The sequence below is a fragment of the Sciurus carolinensis genome, chromosome X (genome assembly GCF_902686445.1).
Source record: "Sciurus carolinensis chromosome X, mSciCar1.2, whole genome shotgun sequence".
Lineage (NCBI taxonomy): Eukaryota > Metazoa > Chordata > Mammalia > Rodentia > Sciuridae > Sciurus > Sciurus carolinensis.
The window spans coordinates 84,777,116-84,794,926 of NC_062232.1; the positions used below are offsets into that span (position 1 = coordinate 84,777,116).

Below are 17,811 nucleotides of genomic sequence, written 5' to 3' on the forward strand. Positions count from 1 at the left end.
TATTTTAGAATATACAATCAATTATTGATAACTACAGTGACCTTACTGTACAATATAACACCAGAACTTATTTCTCTTATCTAATTATAACTTTATATACATTGACCAATGTCTCCCAATCCTCCCTTCCCCTTTATTGCTGTTTCAAAGCTCATCCCATAGAACTTGAGCTGAACATTGGTCTCCATCACTTCTCTAGCATACTCTGTGTTACTTAAAAACATTCCACCCAACATGACAAATGTGCCTCAGACTCAAAGGTTTAGCTACATAGTGTGTACTCAAGCAGTCTCCATCTAAAATGGTTTTCCCCTCAGAGTGGAAGCAGAATTCTGCACATTCTATCACTTTATATAACTGAGGGTAGCCCACCCATGTTTTTGTGCAAGTGATAGAGTACAGGCTGATTTCCACTTAGATTACTTTTACTCTTCTGCTATCCATCATATCACCACATTCCCTGACATAAGGGAAGTTAGGCATGGGTAAGTGTTCTAGTCACCTTTTTGCTGCCGTGACCAAAATACCTGACAAGAATTGCTTATTTGGAGGCTCATGGTTTCAGAGTTCTTAGTCCATAGACATCTGGCATCTGGCTCTAGTCTTCAGGGCGTGAGGTAAGGCAGAACATCATGGTGGAATAGTGTGGCAGAGGAAAGCAGGTCAGGACATGGCCACTAAAAGTCACAGAGAGAGGGAGAGAGAGAGGGAGAGGGAGAGAGAGAGAGAGAGAGAGAGAGAGAGTTTTCCTCGATGTGGACAAAATAGAGACCCCAAAGTTATGCCCCCAATGATCCACCTACTCCAACCATACCCTACCTGTCTAAAGTTTATCCCTATCAGTGAATTAATGCACTGATTATGTTGAGGTTCGTTCTCACAACCCAATCATTTCACCTTTAAACTTTCTGGCATTTTCTTGCACATAAGCTTTTGTGGGACACCTAACATCTAAAACATAACAGTAAGTTTGCACTATTCAGATTAGCCATTGGTAATATCCAGGTAAATGATCTTAAGGCTCCACTTCTGTAATACTTATTATCTCTTCCATATAAATTTTTCACTATCTAAACTCCCAGCTGAATGATGCACACTTTCTGGTCATCTAGGGCATAATGCTTAAGAATTACTGTGAACCTGAAGTACTACGTGCACTTCAAATGTGATATGTGCCATTTCAGATGCCCATGAGTTGGTCTGCTTAGATTTTTCATATGTAGCATTATACTCAAGATCTACCTCAGCTACATTCTATATACTTATTAATAAAAAGTCTTCAGATTGCTTTGCTTAAAGTTTGAGATTCGAATCTACATACAGAATCTTGCTGGGTTAATAAGAGACATGCCTCTGCTGTGCCATGACTTGAGCCAGGCAACTTTTTCCTGTGGTAGAAGCATAGATATGGGTGAGAGAGCATGGTTACTATAGATTGATTGCTTTTAAAAATTAAATTTATATTGGAAAGAAAGCCTTCACTAACCTCTTGATTCTGCTTTAGCTCTCCATGACACATTATCCTTTAGATCAAATATTTACACATCCTAACACCTTGCACTCTGTTTTGTTGGCTTCCTACTTTGTATCCCTCACTAGTTTGGAAGTACCAGAAGTACAAAAACTGTTTCTGCTTCAACTTTGTAATGTTTGAATATCAAGTTGGTGGAGATAATTAAAATTTCCATTACTATGGGAATGGTTAAATAAATTATCCATACTGTAAAAAATTTTCAGATTATAAAATAAAATGAAATAATGTGCATATAGTGAATTTTTGAGTGAAAGTATTACTTAGAGAATGGTCCCAACACACATAACACACACACACACACACACACACACACACACACACACACACAGATATGAGTATCCTTTAGTGACATCTCAGTTTGTTTCCTCAACAAGTTAGTCATTTTCATTGATTAAAAGGGTTTTATTTTGGCTTCTTAAAACCCAGTCTAGTCTATTTTTAAAACTTTTTATTTTGAAATAATTTTAGTTTTAAAGGACAGCCTAGTTTCCATTATACCCCATACCTAGTTTGCCTAATAATTATGATACATTTATAAAAACTAAGAAATTGATATTTGTGTAATGCCATTAACTAAAGATTTTATTCAGATTTCACTAGATTTTTCTTTAATTTCCTTTTCTTGTTCCAAGATTCAACCCAGGATACAGTGTTTCATTTATTTAGCATGTCTTCTTAGTCTTCTCTACTCCTAGACTTTTCTTGTTTTCTATTCCCTTGACATGTTTTAAGAGTGAGGTATTTTGTACATTGTCCCTCAATTTGGGTTTTCTGACTTTTTTTTTCATGATTCGATTTGGGAGAAACCAGAAAGGTGAAATGTCCTTTTTATCATAAGGTCAGAGTTCTTCAGTACGCTACACAACCTAGCAATGGTTTTGGTTAATGCTGTCTGTTGGATTTTTCCCCTTTTCAAGTTACTATTTTCCCCTGTTGATATACTATTTGTTAGAAGCAAGTTTCTGCCCATACTGGAGCAGAGGAGAATTAAAATGACTCTTAGAAGGAGGAATAGCAAATAATTTATGGATATATGTTTGAAAACAACCACAATAATTACAAAAAATATTTGGGAACAAGTCATTCGAGACTCTGCATATATCCTGAGGATTTTCCTGCAGCAATTACTTCTGTGGTATCTTGATGGTACTTTTTAATATCCCCTGTTCCATCTACATATAATACTCAAATTATTTCATAAGGAAGGTATTTCCTTACAAAAGTCTTTTCCTTAACTCATATATTTATTGATATGATTATTTGCTTCTATCAGTACGATTCATGTATCTTTAGTTCTTTGGGTTATAACTTAATACTACCATTATTTGTTGTTATTTCTCAAATTGTTCCAACTTTAGCATTTGGAACTCTGTCAATTTCCCATCCTTTTTCTGTTTTCTTGCTTTCTGGCTCTACAAAATGTTTCATGTTTTTCTCATATTTTTTTCCCAACCTTGTAACTAGCCATTTCTCCAGGCAGTCCTGTTTAATTTTATCAAATAATTAAATTTAGTTATTAATATCTGGGTGCTGGGTGTGTTTGTTGTTATTGGGTGTCACTGATTCTAGGACTTCTCAAATGATGTAGTAAGGAAATGCATGCCTGTATTATACTACACTGTATATACATACCTGAATTTATTTTATATATACATATGCATAAGTTCTTACTGACACATTGACTCAAATCCATTACCACAGGTATTCATTTTGCTCATTTTTGCTTCTACCTCTGATGATGAGAAACTTGGTGACCCATATCTATAATTTATTTACTTATTTCTTTAACTAATATATAGGTCAGATAGTTTAAGCAGGGTGATCATGTACTCCTGTGAGAAACCACTTGATGCTCTTCCCCACCCCTACTCCTAATAGGGTCTTTTACATTTCTGTAGATCAGCCTTTTCATAATATCATAGAAATGTAATCATAAAACACTTATCCTTTTGAGTCTGGCATCTTTCACTTAGAAGATTACATTAGAGATGCATACAAGAAGCAGCATTTGCTCATTTAGTTACTGAGTAGTGTTCCACTTTTATAGATGTACCACAGTTAGTTTATATTTTTACCAGTTGTAGAACATTTGGAATGTTTCCATTTGGGGGCAATTATGAACAAAAGTGCTATAAACATTTATGTACAGGTTTTTGTGTAATCTTAAGTTTTACATTCACTCGGGTAAGTAAATAAATAGCTGGGTTGCTTGGTAATTATATATTTATCTTTATAAGAAATTGCCAAAATATCCACTAGGCTAACTATATTATTTTGCATTTCCACAAACCATGAATGAGAATCCCTTTTGCTTCTCAACCTCACCAGTATTTACTATTGTTTCATTCTGGTTTTTTTTTTTGCCTGTTCATTTTATGCCACTGTATTCTGTGTATAGTAGTATCTAATTGTGATTGCAATATGTATTTCCCTCTTTACTAATGATGATGTGTATCTTTTCAAGTGCTTATTTGTTGTCTGCATATATTCTCTGATGAAATTTCTGTTCATGTTTTACTCTCTCCCATTCATTTTTGGGAATTGTTTTTCTATTTTGGGACTTTAAGTGTTATTTATGTCTCCTGGACTAAAGCCCTTTATCAGGAATGAGATTTGTGAATATTTTCTTCTAGCCTGTGACTTGTATTTTCATTGTCATAACAATGTCATAGAATGAAAGCTCTTAATTTTTATGATGTTCAATTTTTCAAGTTTCTACCTTTTGATATTGTATCTGAAAATATCAACATAACCAAGATCATACAGTTTTTCTCCTATTTTATAGAAATGTTATGAATTTGCATTTTACATTTAGGTCTATGATATTATTTGGTTGCTTTTGTGCAAGATATTAGGTATGATTTAAGTTTTTTGTTGCCATTGTTTTTATAGATGGATGTACAGTTGTTTCAGTGCTACTTGTTTGATAAGATAATTCTTTCTCCATTGAATCCTTTGTGCATTCTTTGTCAAATATTGATAGATTATATTTGTGTGTGTTTATTTCTGAGCTTTCTAATCTGTTCCATTGATCTATATACCCACTATTATTCTGTTGTTAAACTGTATTTGTTACTATGGCTTTATAGAAAGTCTTGAAATTGGGTAGTAAATGCCTTCCAACTTTGTTCTTTTTATTCAGAATGTTTGGTTGTTCTGCTTTCTTTGACTTTTTATTTCAATTTTACAACTAGCTGGTTGGTATCTACAAGAAAATTTTATTTTGATTTTCATTGGGATATACACCAAACCGAGGATTACTGACTTCTTAAAATTGCTGACTTTAGATTATGTAGAAGGAAATGAGAGGGAGGGGGTATGAAAAATGGTGGAATGAGACAGATATCATTACCCTATGTACATGTATGATTACACGAATGGTATGAGTCTACATAGTGCACAACCATAGAAATGAAATGATGTACCCCATTTGTGTACAATGAATCAAAATGCAGTCTGTAAAAAATTTAAAAATAAATAAATAATTTTTTAAAAGAAAACAAAAGAATGTTGACTCTTCCAACTTATGAACAAGAAATATGTTTTCCTTTTAAAATGTCTTACTTGTTTTTTTTTCAGTGTTTTATTGTTTTCAGCATATAGGTCCCATGCATATTTTGTTAGAGTTATACCTAACTGATCAATTTTTGGTGTTTTGTAAATGGCATTTTGAAATTTTCAAATTTGTATTGTTCACTTTTGGTTCACTTTTGGTTGACCATGTTAACCTTGATAAACTCACTTCTTATTCCAGTTATTTTATTGATGTCTGTTTCCTCCACCTCTTTGCTGGGTGAAACCTCTTATGTTATTGCTCTTCATAGGGCACAGTCAATTTGTTTTTGCAATCCTGACTTTGACCATGTCTCTCTAAAAACACCTGGCTATTAAGTTCCACTAATTGCCAGCTGATTGCTTTATTATTTTCAATAGTACACTCATGCACAGAGTGCTCCACAAATGCTGTGCAGATTTGCAGATTTGCAGATTTGCAGAATTAAATTTGGACTCCTTTTCAGAGACAGTTTTTTTAGATCAGTGTTTGACATTTGTTTTGGCCCCAGGGGAACTCTATGTACCTCTGTCTTTCCTTGGTTCTCTCTGGTAAATTAGCTAGCCTAACAATTAATGAATATTTCTAATAAATCTACTGACCTCTTAATTGCTTTTCACCACAACCTCCATTTTTTCTACATCTTATTTGTGCATTATTGTTGTACTTAATTATGGAATTTGTTGTTATATATTCACACATATACACAATATAACAAGATAATTCGGTCAATATCACTCCCCAACACGCCTTTCTTCCCCTCCTCCTGATCTCTTTCCTCTACTGATCTCCTTTTGATTTTCATTAGATCCCAGTACCCCCTCAAAACTTTCTTTTCCTTTTTCCTTTCTAGCTTCCACATGTGAGAGAAAACATACAATATTTGACCTTCTGAGTTTGGCTTATTTTGCTTAACATTATGTTCTCATGTTCCATCCATTTTCCTGCAGATGACACAATTTCTTTTTTTTTAATTTATAGCTGAATAAAACTCCATTGTGTATATATACCCCATTTTCTTTATCCATTCATCCATTGATGGACACCTCAGCTGGTTTTGCTATTGTAAATTGTGCTGCTATAAACATGGGTATGCTTGTATCATTATAGTCTGATGACTTTAATTCTTTAAGATAAATAACAAGGAGCGGTATAGCTGGGTCATATGGTGTTTGATGTCTATTCTTTTAAGTAACCCCCATACTGATTTCCGTGGTGATTGTGCTAATTTACAGTCCCACTAACAGTGTAAAAGTGCTCCTTTTTCTCCACATTCTCTCCAGCATTTATTATTGTTTCTATTCTTGATGACTGCCATTCAGACTGGTGTGAGATGAATAGTGTAGTTTTGATTTGCATTTCCCTAATTCCATTTTTAATAGCACCTTTACCCTTTGACTTCTCCACACCATATGGCAAATGAAGTCGCTTCCTTTGAAAAGAAATTTGGAGCTCTCTTATTGAAAGCCTGTTTTTCCCTCAGCAAAATGTCTGATCCAAAGCCCTAGAGCTAAGGATAGGGACAGTGGCACAATTTTTTCTGAGTGATACTCCTGCTTTAGAAACAGGCTACTTGATTTGGGGGTGGTCTTTCCAGCTTGTCTCTCCCAGGCAATTGGAGACCCCTATATTTTCAGCACTCTGTGCTAAAGATAAAGCAACTTTCTAATGAGTAGGGACTTGGCAGAAGGGAGTCCCTACCACTCAACCAAATTTACTCAAAACCTGGCCTCTGTAATGGATAATTCAAGGTAGAATGAGAAGTTCTGTCATCTGGAAATATACTATGACTTATCTTTCCATTGTGGGGTTGGGAGAGAGAGAGAGAACTCTGTTCTTGGTTGTACCCTGCTGGAGTGTTTTCATCATGCTGAGACAGGCAGGAAAAGGAAAAGGGAAGGAGAAAGTCTTATTTATAATGCCACAGATTCTCATTGTTCCTATTAAGTTTTTTTTTTTCCACTTCAACTCTTATTTAATGATAATGATTTTTTTTTTTTGCAGAATACGAAAATGATACAGAACATCTGCCCCTGGGTCTCAGGAGCTTAGTGTGCTGATGGATAGTGTTTCCATATTCTTGATCCAGAGTTCAAAAAGACTAACATGATGGAGGCTGGCTGCTCCTATGTGTTTCTACTTGATTTTAATCAAATTCCATGCATATAGTAGCTGATGTCTATTTCACATAAATGTCATTAACTTTTTTTTTTTCAAGTAATTCATTCAAGGTTATGGCTTTACTTTCTTTTTTTTATTTTTTTTACATTTACATAGGGTAATGATGTTTATTTTATTTTTCCCCTCCCCCCCACCCCTCCCACCCCTCTTTTCCCTCTACACAGTCCTTCTTTCCTTCATTCTTACCACTCTCCTTAGCCTAACTCTAAACCTAACCCTAAACCTAATGCTAGCCCCTCCCACCCCCCATTATATGTCCTCATCCGCTTATCAGCGAGATCATCCGTCCTTTAGTTTTTTGAGATTGGCTTATCTCACTTAGCATGATATTCTCCAATTTCGACCATTCGCCTACAAATGCCATAATTTTATCATTCTTCATTGCGGAGTAATATTCCATCCTATTAAGTTTTAGTAGATTTTCTTGATGAAATGTTTCTTCATTTGCTGTGTGCCCTTAGGGTCACTTCGAAAGACTTTAAATGGTTGTGTATATATATACCAGTTTCACTGGGGAGTGGATTTCCAGATATCCTCATGTTGCTATGCTAGAGTGGAGCAATGATCATGAGTTTAAATTCCCTGTCTGATAGCTCCAAGATCTCTACCCTATCTGATTCAGCTTCCGATGATTGCTTTGTCTCTTCATGATGTTTTATTTTCTTGCCTTTTTGTATATCTCATAATTTTTACTTGAAATCTGGAGAGGTATAAGGCAGTAATCCCTGAGGTAAATGGATTTTACCCTGGGTATGTTCATATCTTTCCTTCAGCTAAACTTTTTAAAAATATTTTTTTCATTGTCAATGGACCTTTATTTTATTTATATGCAGTGCTGAGAATTGAACTCAGCGCTTCACACATGCTAGACAAGTGCTCTACCACTGAGCTACAACCCCAGCCCCTTTGCTAAACTTTTAATTGTGGAGATTTACTTTAATCTAGTCAGAATTTGGGATGCGTTTATGTTTTTTATCATTTGTCTTCAGTGTTTTTTTTTTTCCATTTGACTTTACGTGCTACTCCCCAGGGGGGAAAAATCTATCTCTTGCTACCCTCTTCAGGCATTTTTACTCAATATTTTTAGCATGGTGTTGGAGAGCAGGAAGGACATTCTGTTATCTTCTAATCAATCAGGTCTTCATTTTAAGCTGGTATGAGAACCTGAGTTTTGGTGATATCACAGCCCAGACTCTTTCTGTAGTGGATTGTAGTATATAAGGAGTTGGGGCCTCTTCTCAGGAACATTTCCCTCCTTATTACAAAAGCATTTCTTAGGTTTGGGAGGGTAATGAGGGAGAAGTAAAGTTGATATCTCCTGTTTATATGGTCTTTCTTAGCAACATTGGCCATCATCTATTGACTCAACAGGAATGGGTGTGATAGGTTCAATAGTATTCAATATTGAATAGTATTCAAATAGTATTCTCTTTCTTATTAGTCATAAAACTGTACATTTCTCCTGTTCTAGAGACGACCAGACAGGGCTGGGGTTGTGGCTCAGTGGCAGAATGCTTGCCTAGCATGTGTGAGGCACTGGGTTCGATCCTTAGCACCACATATAAGTAAATAAATAAAGATTAATCAACAACTTAAAGAAAAAGAGGATCAGATATACAGAGGTTTTCATAGGGATGGAAATACAATTCCATCACATAAAAATTTAAAGTACTTGTTCTGTCAAATACAGTTGCAATCTGGTTTTGACCAGATAATGTGTGGTTAAGGTTGGAGGGTTGCAGTCTTCTCTCAGGGTCCAGTGAATGAGTCACCAGAACAGTTAGGGTAGAGATGCAGTTGGGAAAATAACCCCAACCTTCCTTGCTTAGACTCCCAGAAGGGTCTGTGTATTGCATGGGTATTTTTTGGGGTTTTCATGGTGACCCCAGTTCTGTGTCTGCTTTGAGAAGTGTTTCTGATGTTCAGGTCATCCCAGGCCCAAAAGTATAAGACCTTAGGCAGAGAGAGGCCTGTCTGTAGGAACGTGCAGTCTTACAGCTCAACAGAAAAGAGGTGTCACCACGTTTCTGAACACCCACACTCTCTGCAGACACAGCTCATAATTTGAGGGTCCGTGTAGTCAAGCTGTGAATTGGTGTGAAAATGCCTTTTTAAGGCCTTGATAGTGGAGGACGCAATGTCATTGTGCCATTGTTATTTAAATTTGTCATCTGAGTAAACTACTACTTTCTGGCATCCTAAAGAACTGATTGGACAATAAAGTGCAGATAAAATTTATTTTTTCAAACTCATCATTTTTTATTGTAACCACTGTGACTGCAGATAAAATTTAAATTCTTGAGTTTGCACAAAAAACTTATTAAGGGTTGTCACATTAGAGCCAAATAATACTGGATTTCATTCTGGGCTCTTCCCCTTATGTGACCTTGTATAAATTTCTTATCCTCTTTGAGCCTCAATTCAGTCACCTATATAGAGGGCATAATAAAGCCTCTCTCAAAATTGCTTGTCAGAACTCAAGGAGCTTAAAATATGTAGAAGTAGTCTGTAAACAGTAGTGATTTATGTCATTCTTAGACCACAGTGTAAAAACTGAGTGTGAGATCTCTAGGAATTATTTTGCTCTGTTGCAGTGGCATCATAAAACCCATCAACTGTGTTCTTGGTCTGGGTCTCTGAGGTGCTCCAGAGTTTCTCTATCCCCAAATTTCATAAAGTTTGAGAAATAACCTATGCCATGTTACACCACTGAGGCTTTGGAGTTGTTAGCTACCTTAGTGTATATAAGCTTAGATGAATCCAGCAAACAACAAACTATCACAAAATTCAACAATTCCACTCCTGTGTATATACCCAAGAAAATTGAAAACATACTTAACACAAATACTTGTACATAAGTGTTTAGTAATGATATATGCTGCAACAGAGATGAATCTAGAAAACATGGCAAGTAAAATAAGCCAGATATAAGAAGCTACATGTCATGATTTTGTTTATATGTAATTTCCAGAATGGGAAAATGTAGAGAAACAGAAAAGATATCTGTGCTTGCTGGGTGCTAGGGGCATGGTGTAATGGGTACACTATTATGTGCTAGTGGGTGTAGGGTTTCTTTTTATGTTGATGAAAATAACTATCCGGGAACTAGGCAATGTGGTGGTTTCAGAACTTTGCTAACATACTAAAACCCATCAACTTGAGTACTTTAAAGGGGTAAATTTTATGGCATGTGCATTGCACTTCAATAAATCTTTTAAAGATAGCAGCATACTCATATTATTCAGAAATATGGAGGTAAATAAAACTGAAATGTTTATAGTAGTTGCTTCTAGGGATTGGAATGAGAAATGGCAAGGCAGATTGCAGTTTTAATAATAAATTGTTTTGTATTATTATATTTTAAAATTCTGTGCATGTATCTACTTGATAAGAATCAAATTGAACTAAAAGTGGAAGACACACACATATTGTGGAGACAAATCAGAAAAGATTATGATGTATCAGGTCTAATATGGAAGCCAGGATTCTGCATTTTCAATAAGATAGCTAGAATACTGATGTAGGTGGTCAGATAGTAGCTAGCAAGCTTTGAAAATCACTACTATAGCCAATGTTAAATCAATTAACAATGAATTATGGTATACTTCCTCTCCTACTGTGTTCCTTTTTAAGAGGCAAATTTCAATTACTAAAGAGTGAAATTACATGCTCAAGGTTATATATTTAATCGAGGGCAGAACTGGGCAAAGAACTGAGGTTTTCTGACTCAGTAGTTTATTTAGTAATTAATTAATTAATTTCTGTGTTTTGCTGTGCTAGGAATCAAACCAAGGGCCTTGACATACTGGGGCAAGCCATCTACCAGTGAGCAAAACCCCAAGCCCTTCAAATTAATTTAAATTTCCATTATGAAGAGTACAAAATAAGTAATATTAATACTTTGCTTTGAATAGAGCAAGTCTAGTTGGATAATTATAATGCCTGACAAAATATTATTCAATGTATTACAAAGCATTTCTCCATATCTCATGTCAAGATGAACTATAAAGTTAAAAGAGGGATGTTATCCCCAGTTCAGAAGGTAATATAGTGGATTTCAAGTTACCGGGGATTCTAGGGAAAGGAAAGGGGTTTTCTTACCTCAAGGACTCCAGCCCACCACTAGTAGTGGGACCCTCAGAAGGGCATAGGATCCTAGGGGCACAATGCCCAGCAGATATGGCATTACCCAGGGAAGGATGCACCTACCTCTCAGATTCTGGGTCCTATTGCTGGACACAGGTGATGCCTCCCTCAGCCCTCCCTCAAGTGTTTAATCCAGTGTTGCTAGTGCAGGGCAGAAGGTAGGAGCTAATCCAACACAGCTCCTGCACTTGGCACTGCATCTGATCTAGTCCGCAGGTCTAGAACTTTTCTCCCCATTTCACAGACAGCACACTGTCCCTTTAAACAACCTTTAGGAACCACGAGGTTGATTACTCCAACCTCAAGTCCTAGAGGTAATGTGAGTTTTACCTATCATTTTGTGTTCTGAAAACAATTTGAGTGTCTTCCTACCTTCATAAACTCAACAAATAATTATTTTAATTGTCTAATGTACATTGGTTTCCTATTGTTTATTTTTTAGTATTTGCTTTATGACAAAAACAACATGTTTTTTAGTGGAAAAAATATAGATGAGGAAAAAGTCCCACCACACAGAGAAAATCATTATTTTTCTTTGGTCTACTCAGTTTTATAGTTTCCCCTGTGCATGGATATATTATGTAACAATATATATTCTTTCAAAAATTACCTGATACTGCATATGTGGTTCTGAAAAACTGGTTTTTATTGTTGTCTTACAATAAACCATGAACATCTCTTCCATGCACATGGGTGAAAATCCTCTACTAAAAGACAGCACTATAGTTAGGTCAAAAGTCTGCTGGTAACAAGAGTGACACCTAAAGGTAAGTATCAGCATAAGGTTAAAGCACATAGCCCGGCAAATGCCTGCCAGGGAAAGCAGGGCTGGCAATAATCCCATCAGAGAAATTGTAATTAAAGGCCAAAGAATTAGACATATGGAACATCTTCTAAGTCCTTCTGGCCCCTACCTCCGCCTCTCACTCCCCTGACACCCCTTTGGCCCCTTGGGGCGAACGCATCCTGAGCATCTCTTTGCATCCAGTGAAAACTACCCATTTTCTGTTGTTTTTTCCTTAGCTCTTCCTGAGCCCTTGACACATCTGCACATTCTCTCATCATCTCCTCACTGCTCAGATGCCTGTCCTGTAAGTCCTCCTGAGAGTCCTTGGGGGAATCGTCGGTGCCCCTGTCCGTTTTTCTTTTTGCTTTCCGGGGCACATAATCTTCAGCCGGGCGCTTTTCGGCGGCCCGAGGCTCGCTGGCTGGCTTTGCCTGGGATTCTGGCTTGCCCTCACCTGGTGGCTTGCTCTGACCTTCCGACTTGCCCTGCTTTTCTGCCTTGCCCCCATCTTTCGGTTGTCCCTCCTCATCTGGCTCTCCCTCATCCTCTAGCTTGCCCTCCCTTGCTGGCTTCCCCTCCTCGTCTGGCTTTTCTTCTTCATCTGATTTTCCTTCATCTTCTGTACTCCCTTCATCTTCTGTCTTTCCCTCATTCTCAGGCTTTCCTTCATTTTCTTTGTAGAATTTTTCCATGTTGAGATGTTCTCTTTTTCCTGTCCTAGGACAAAGAGGAGACACTGAATACTGAGGGCCTAGTGAATGGAATACAGTCCTGATAGTACTTACCTTTCTTGAACTAGGGATCTCCTGACCTATCCCACCTTCCAGGTGCACTCCCACCCTTACTTTCCATCCTTTCCTTCCCACTTTATATATGTTCACATGAATCAACCTTGCAGAAATTTCTACAAGTGTTTCTTCCTGCAGAAAAGGCAGGAGGAGATATAATGAGAAATGTGGAGAAGAAACTTGATAGTAATATTTGCTCTGGCCTTGGCTATGCCCATGCCAGTTTTAACTGGGGACTCCCAAACTACACAGACTGGAAGGAATCCGGGGCAGTTTTCTCCTCCCACATGCTCCCCTCACCTGCAGTTGTGAGATTCTAAAAACTACAGACAGAACAATGGCCAGTTATCAGATTGTGGGACTATTCTTATATCCCAAAGGGACATTACAAATGCCACAACCTCCTTTCTCTTAATTCCTTATTCTTCCCTCTGTCCTCACCAGGCATAAAGTATCATATTCCCTTCGGGTCTTGACAAAGGTCATGTATCCTGAAACTGCACTACAGAGGATTGGAGGAAGGGTGACTGGTAGTGGCCTTCCCAACTTGTGCTCTGGCTTAAGGAACTCTTATTCCCAGGGGTCCCAGGGCAGTTACTTTCCCCCACTGACCTGCAGTCTCCACAGGTCTTTTCTCCTCTTTTCTTTGTTGCTGTCCACAATCACAGACCTGAAGACCTGTAGAGAGACAGGAGACATATGGTGAATGAAGGATTGAGAGAGTGAATGGCAACTGGGACACAGATTTTTTTCAAACTATTTGTCAAATCTTATCCAACTCTTATCACCCTCTACCTTTTCCCTTGCTTTCTCAGATTCTCCTTCAATAGTATTCCCCTAAGACTCTCACTTATCTATTACTTGGCAATGGGAACAATTATTTATGAAGTATTTCAATGTTACTGAATCCCCCCCAAAAGTCCTATGTCACCTTTTCTTATGCTCAAATGAATGGGGTTCAGGACATGATGTTCTGAAGGAGGATCCTACTGCACTCAGGTTTCTGCATTCCAAACACTCCATTTCCCTATCTGCACCCAGATATCACAAAGGCCACCACTTCCCTGAAAATGGAGATTACAGGAGCCTGAGCAGAAATGACCACAGCACTCCTGTCACCTCCTTCCTCCCCACATACACATTAACACCACATTTTCCTGCAATGAAAGAGACAAGTCATTTCCAAACTCAGTAGAATTTTTGTTCTGTATTACCTCCTGGCAATCATCCCTAGTTCAAAAGCCACTCCTCCTCAATAGTGTGTTAGATCTCCAACCAAACCTCTGTTCTTCCCCTCTGCAGCACCTCCTCTCCCCCACCACTGACATATCCCCCTAACCCTGGCCCCTTTGGCCCATCATTTCTGGCTCCAAAATGGATGGAGGGTGGAGAAGACACAGGAACAACTTTAGGACTGAATGGGTTGCAGGGTCCACCCTCCACATCCTGGGGTGACAGCCTGTGCCCTCCTCCCACCACCTTGCAGGGAATAGGCCATTTCCTCGCAGTGCTCTCCATGGCCTTCCATCAGATATAGATCAATCACCTGCTTCCTGGGAGATCCTGCCTGGGACCCATTCTCTACCCCTGAGCCCTCTGGAGCTCACCATCACCAAACCCTCCATTTCTTGCACCAAATGGGTGGGCATCTGGAAAGGAGTAGAGAGAATACAATCCTGGATCCGTGCAGGATTTTGCCTTCTGTCATCCCTACCCCAGGGGTCCACAGGCAGCGATGGATTTGTAGTTATCCTGGGAATATGATTCCTTCTCACATTTCCTTTCTGTCAGAAGCCCAGATTTCTCCAGATCTATTCCCCAACACTCACACAATTTTCTGCGCCAAAATGAATGGGGGTGGAAAAGGGGCAGTGCATGGAAAGCGGAAGCGATACTCTGTAGCCTCTGTCCCTTACCATCCCCACCTCAGCGACCCCCGGCTTGTACCGACCTGCAGGTCTATAGGGCAGTTGCCCACCTCTGTCCCTTAATCTGAAGTCTGCCTTCTTCCGCGGCAATAGGGAGCTGGTACCTGGAGGAGAGGGACTTCTGCACACGTCGGCTCCTGATCACGTGAGAAAAACGTCATCAGTGGGCTCGGGTCCCTAGTTTCCCTCCCACCAACAGAAAGTGCGTCAGGAGCCAGCCCGCTTCTTCCCTTCACAACCACCCCCGCCCCCGCCCCCTCTCTCCTAAATCCCACTGCGTGAGGTCCCGTCTTTCATTTTGGTTTTTGCTAAACCCGGAGGTCAAATGTGGTACCTTCACTCTGTGTTGTGTATTTATTCTTCTGTGGTTATCAGACAGGGGTGCAGGTTCTTTTAGAACTACTGACCATTAATGCCTCTCTGAGAAATTTCTTGTCATTCTCCTTTTATCCCAAGGCACCTAGTCCTTCTGTCTACTTCTTCACTCAGTCACTGATGTTCATTCTTTCTGTGGTTCAGACCTTCATATAATGGGTACAGGATGGATCATCAAGTAGGGAAGCAAGTAGTCGAGATAGAGATTTGAATTTTCTTTGAAAAATTTTTGCTTGATTTTATTTCATTGACACCCCTGAGCATAAGTTTTTCTTACAAATACAACATTAAATAAAACCTTTTCATTTGGAAGCATGCTAGACAAAGACCTATGAGCTATACCCCCAGCTGTCATGTTGCATTTTTTAAAAAATAGTTATTTAATATTCCCAATTAAATACTGGGTTCCAGGTAGACTTACCAGAATCTGATGGTTGACACAATGTCGCTTTTGAAAATTTAGGCCAGGGCCATTTCATTATCAGAGGTTTAGCTTTGCACAAAGGAAAGAAGTGTGGGAGGGAAGTAGACAAGTATGTGGGGCACACAGAAAGATAGCTTCATGCTCCCAGAACTATCAAGAGCAGGGAAGATGCTGTCCCCTTACCACTGCCCACTTTCCAGAACCTCCCCCTGCTTTTAGACACCTGACTCTATTGGTCACTTAAAAAATACATATGGGGAGGTAACCAAGGTGGTGACCTGAGCAAATGCCTTTGACTCTTCCCCTCCCGCCCCCAAACTCCCACAGATACAACTCAGGCACAGGAGAGAGGAGAGCGCTATTCTACTGTGAAAACTGGAACAAATCCCTTATAAATCCCAGCAGCTAAGTATTTTCATGAAGCTTAGAAAAGTCATTGCCGGAGGAAGAGCCCACCAGACCTGCCTGGTCTTGTTACCAATTTTGTTCCCAAACGCTGTGTCTTTTCCCTAGTTCTCAGAATTGTGGAACCACTAACAAGAGTGAGCAAGATTGGTTAGGTATAGAAGTAGGAGAGAAACTCGCAAAGCAACTTTCCACCCCTTAAGGATGGGAAGTTGTAGATATAGGATAAAATAAATGAAAGGGTGGGATAGGCTAATAATGTGAAGAATACTTATTTGTTTTATTATAGTGAAGTTTGAGGATGACTGGCGTTCACTCTGGCAGCCAACTGAGATCTAACAAGTTTTAGCAAGTTCACCTGAAGATTTCACGCATCCTCTCCTTAAAGACAATCAAGATTTGGGTGGGGTAGAAATTCAGCTATGTCACTTAGGCAGTACAAAATTAGGGCAGGGTAACAGACTCTGACTTTATTCACAGTGCACTGGTGGAAGCCTCCCTAGACTGGTCTGCGGTTTCCTACCTGACTTAGAAGCTGCAGCCTGCTGTGTCTCTCAACTCTGGTATCTTTACATCCAAGACACCCAGGAGAAACCTCGCGTTACTGCAGAGATCATGCCACCAGTCCATACTCATCCTAGTGATCTCTCAGCTGGCATCTAAAGAATTCTAACATGCCCTGAACAACATGAAAACAAGCAAATGACATCTTTGCTATTGCATATAGGATGATTGAACATCATAACAACTAGTTAAAAATAATGAAAGTACAGAACTAAATAATAAAGATTTAAGCAGAAATGAATGAAGTACGGAATGGAAAGCATCTAACTGATAAATTCAAATCCTGATTTTTTTTTAATTAACAAAATAGATCACTATCTCTCAAGCAAAAAAAAAGGCACAAATGAGAATATCAGGACAAAAATGACCTTTGAAACAGAAGAAAAATTTTGATAAGACATTAATTACTTCGCAGGCCTCTATACAATTAAGTATGTTAACCGGGATGATATAGTGAATTTCCCAAAAAACACTGCTTTCCACAATTGGCTCAGTAGTAAAGAAAGCCTAAATGTACTCGTGTCCATTGTAAAAGAAAATAGAGAAAGTTAATAAGGAACAAATCTACAAAACAGCATCAGGCACACCTGGAGTCATGGGGGAATCCTGTATCTCACAGTTTTAGAGACCAATAATCTTAGTATTACATAAAATAGAAAAAGATAAGAGATGGAAGGAGAATTCTGAATCATTTTACAAAACAGATTTAACATTGACACCTAAACCTAATAAAGAGAGTAAAGGAAATTGCAATCTAATCCCAAAAATAAATATGTAATAAACAACAAATAAAACAAATAGAATCCAATACCAAGTTAGTATTAATATATAAAATATTATTTGTTTGAATTTAATTCATTCATTTGAATGCTTTCGATTTTGTTGATATAACTGTTGCAGATGTTGAATTTTCCTATGATCATTGCTGTATGTGTTGTACTATAGATTTGAATTTGTAATATTTTCCTTATCATTTTTCAGGTTTTTTTCTAGTTTGCATATTCCCTTTTGTATAAAAATCATTTAATAAAAGGTTTAATTTCCAAGGGGAAAAAAGGAATTCTGACATGCGAACCTTACTGATTGCCCTAGACCAGGTATTCTCAACTGAAGAAGACTGTGACTG

General features: G+C 38.2%; 1 protein-coding gene across 2 annotated transcripts; it reads right to left on the minus strand.

Annotated features, from left to right (window-relative positions):
* Window positions 1–12,021: 12,021 nt before the first annotated feature.
* On the minus strand, window positions 12,022–15,066 carry Tceal5 (transcription elongation factor A like 5). 2 transcript variants are annotated; one of them, XM_047536556.1, is made up of 3 exons: window positions 14,941–15,066; window positions 13,602–13,667; window positions 12,022–12,913 (listed from the first exon to the last, which is right to left on the minus strand). In XM_047536556.1, the coding sequence occupies exon 3, from the start codon at window positions 12,891–12,893 to the stop codon at window positions 12,288–12,290; it is 606 nt and encodes a 201-aa protein (XP_047392512.1). In that variant the 5' UTR covers window positions 12,894–12,913; window positions 13,602–13,667; window positions 14,941–15,066; the 3' UTR covers window positions 12,022–12,287. The 2 variants fall into 2 exon arrangements, with proteins under 2 accessions (XP_047392512.1, XP_047392511.1); XM_047536555.1 differs by having other exon boundaries at window positions 12,022–12,918.
* Between the last annotated feature and the right edge of the window lie 2,745 nt (window positions 15,067–17,811).

Excerpts from the sequence above, each read along its gene's own strand:
- Tceal5 (XM_047536556.1), bottom strand. The coding sequence starts at position 12,893 with ATGGAAAAATTCTACAAAGAAAATGAAGGAAAGCCTGAGAATGAGGGA.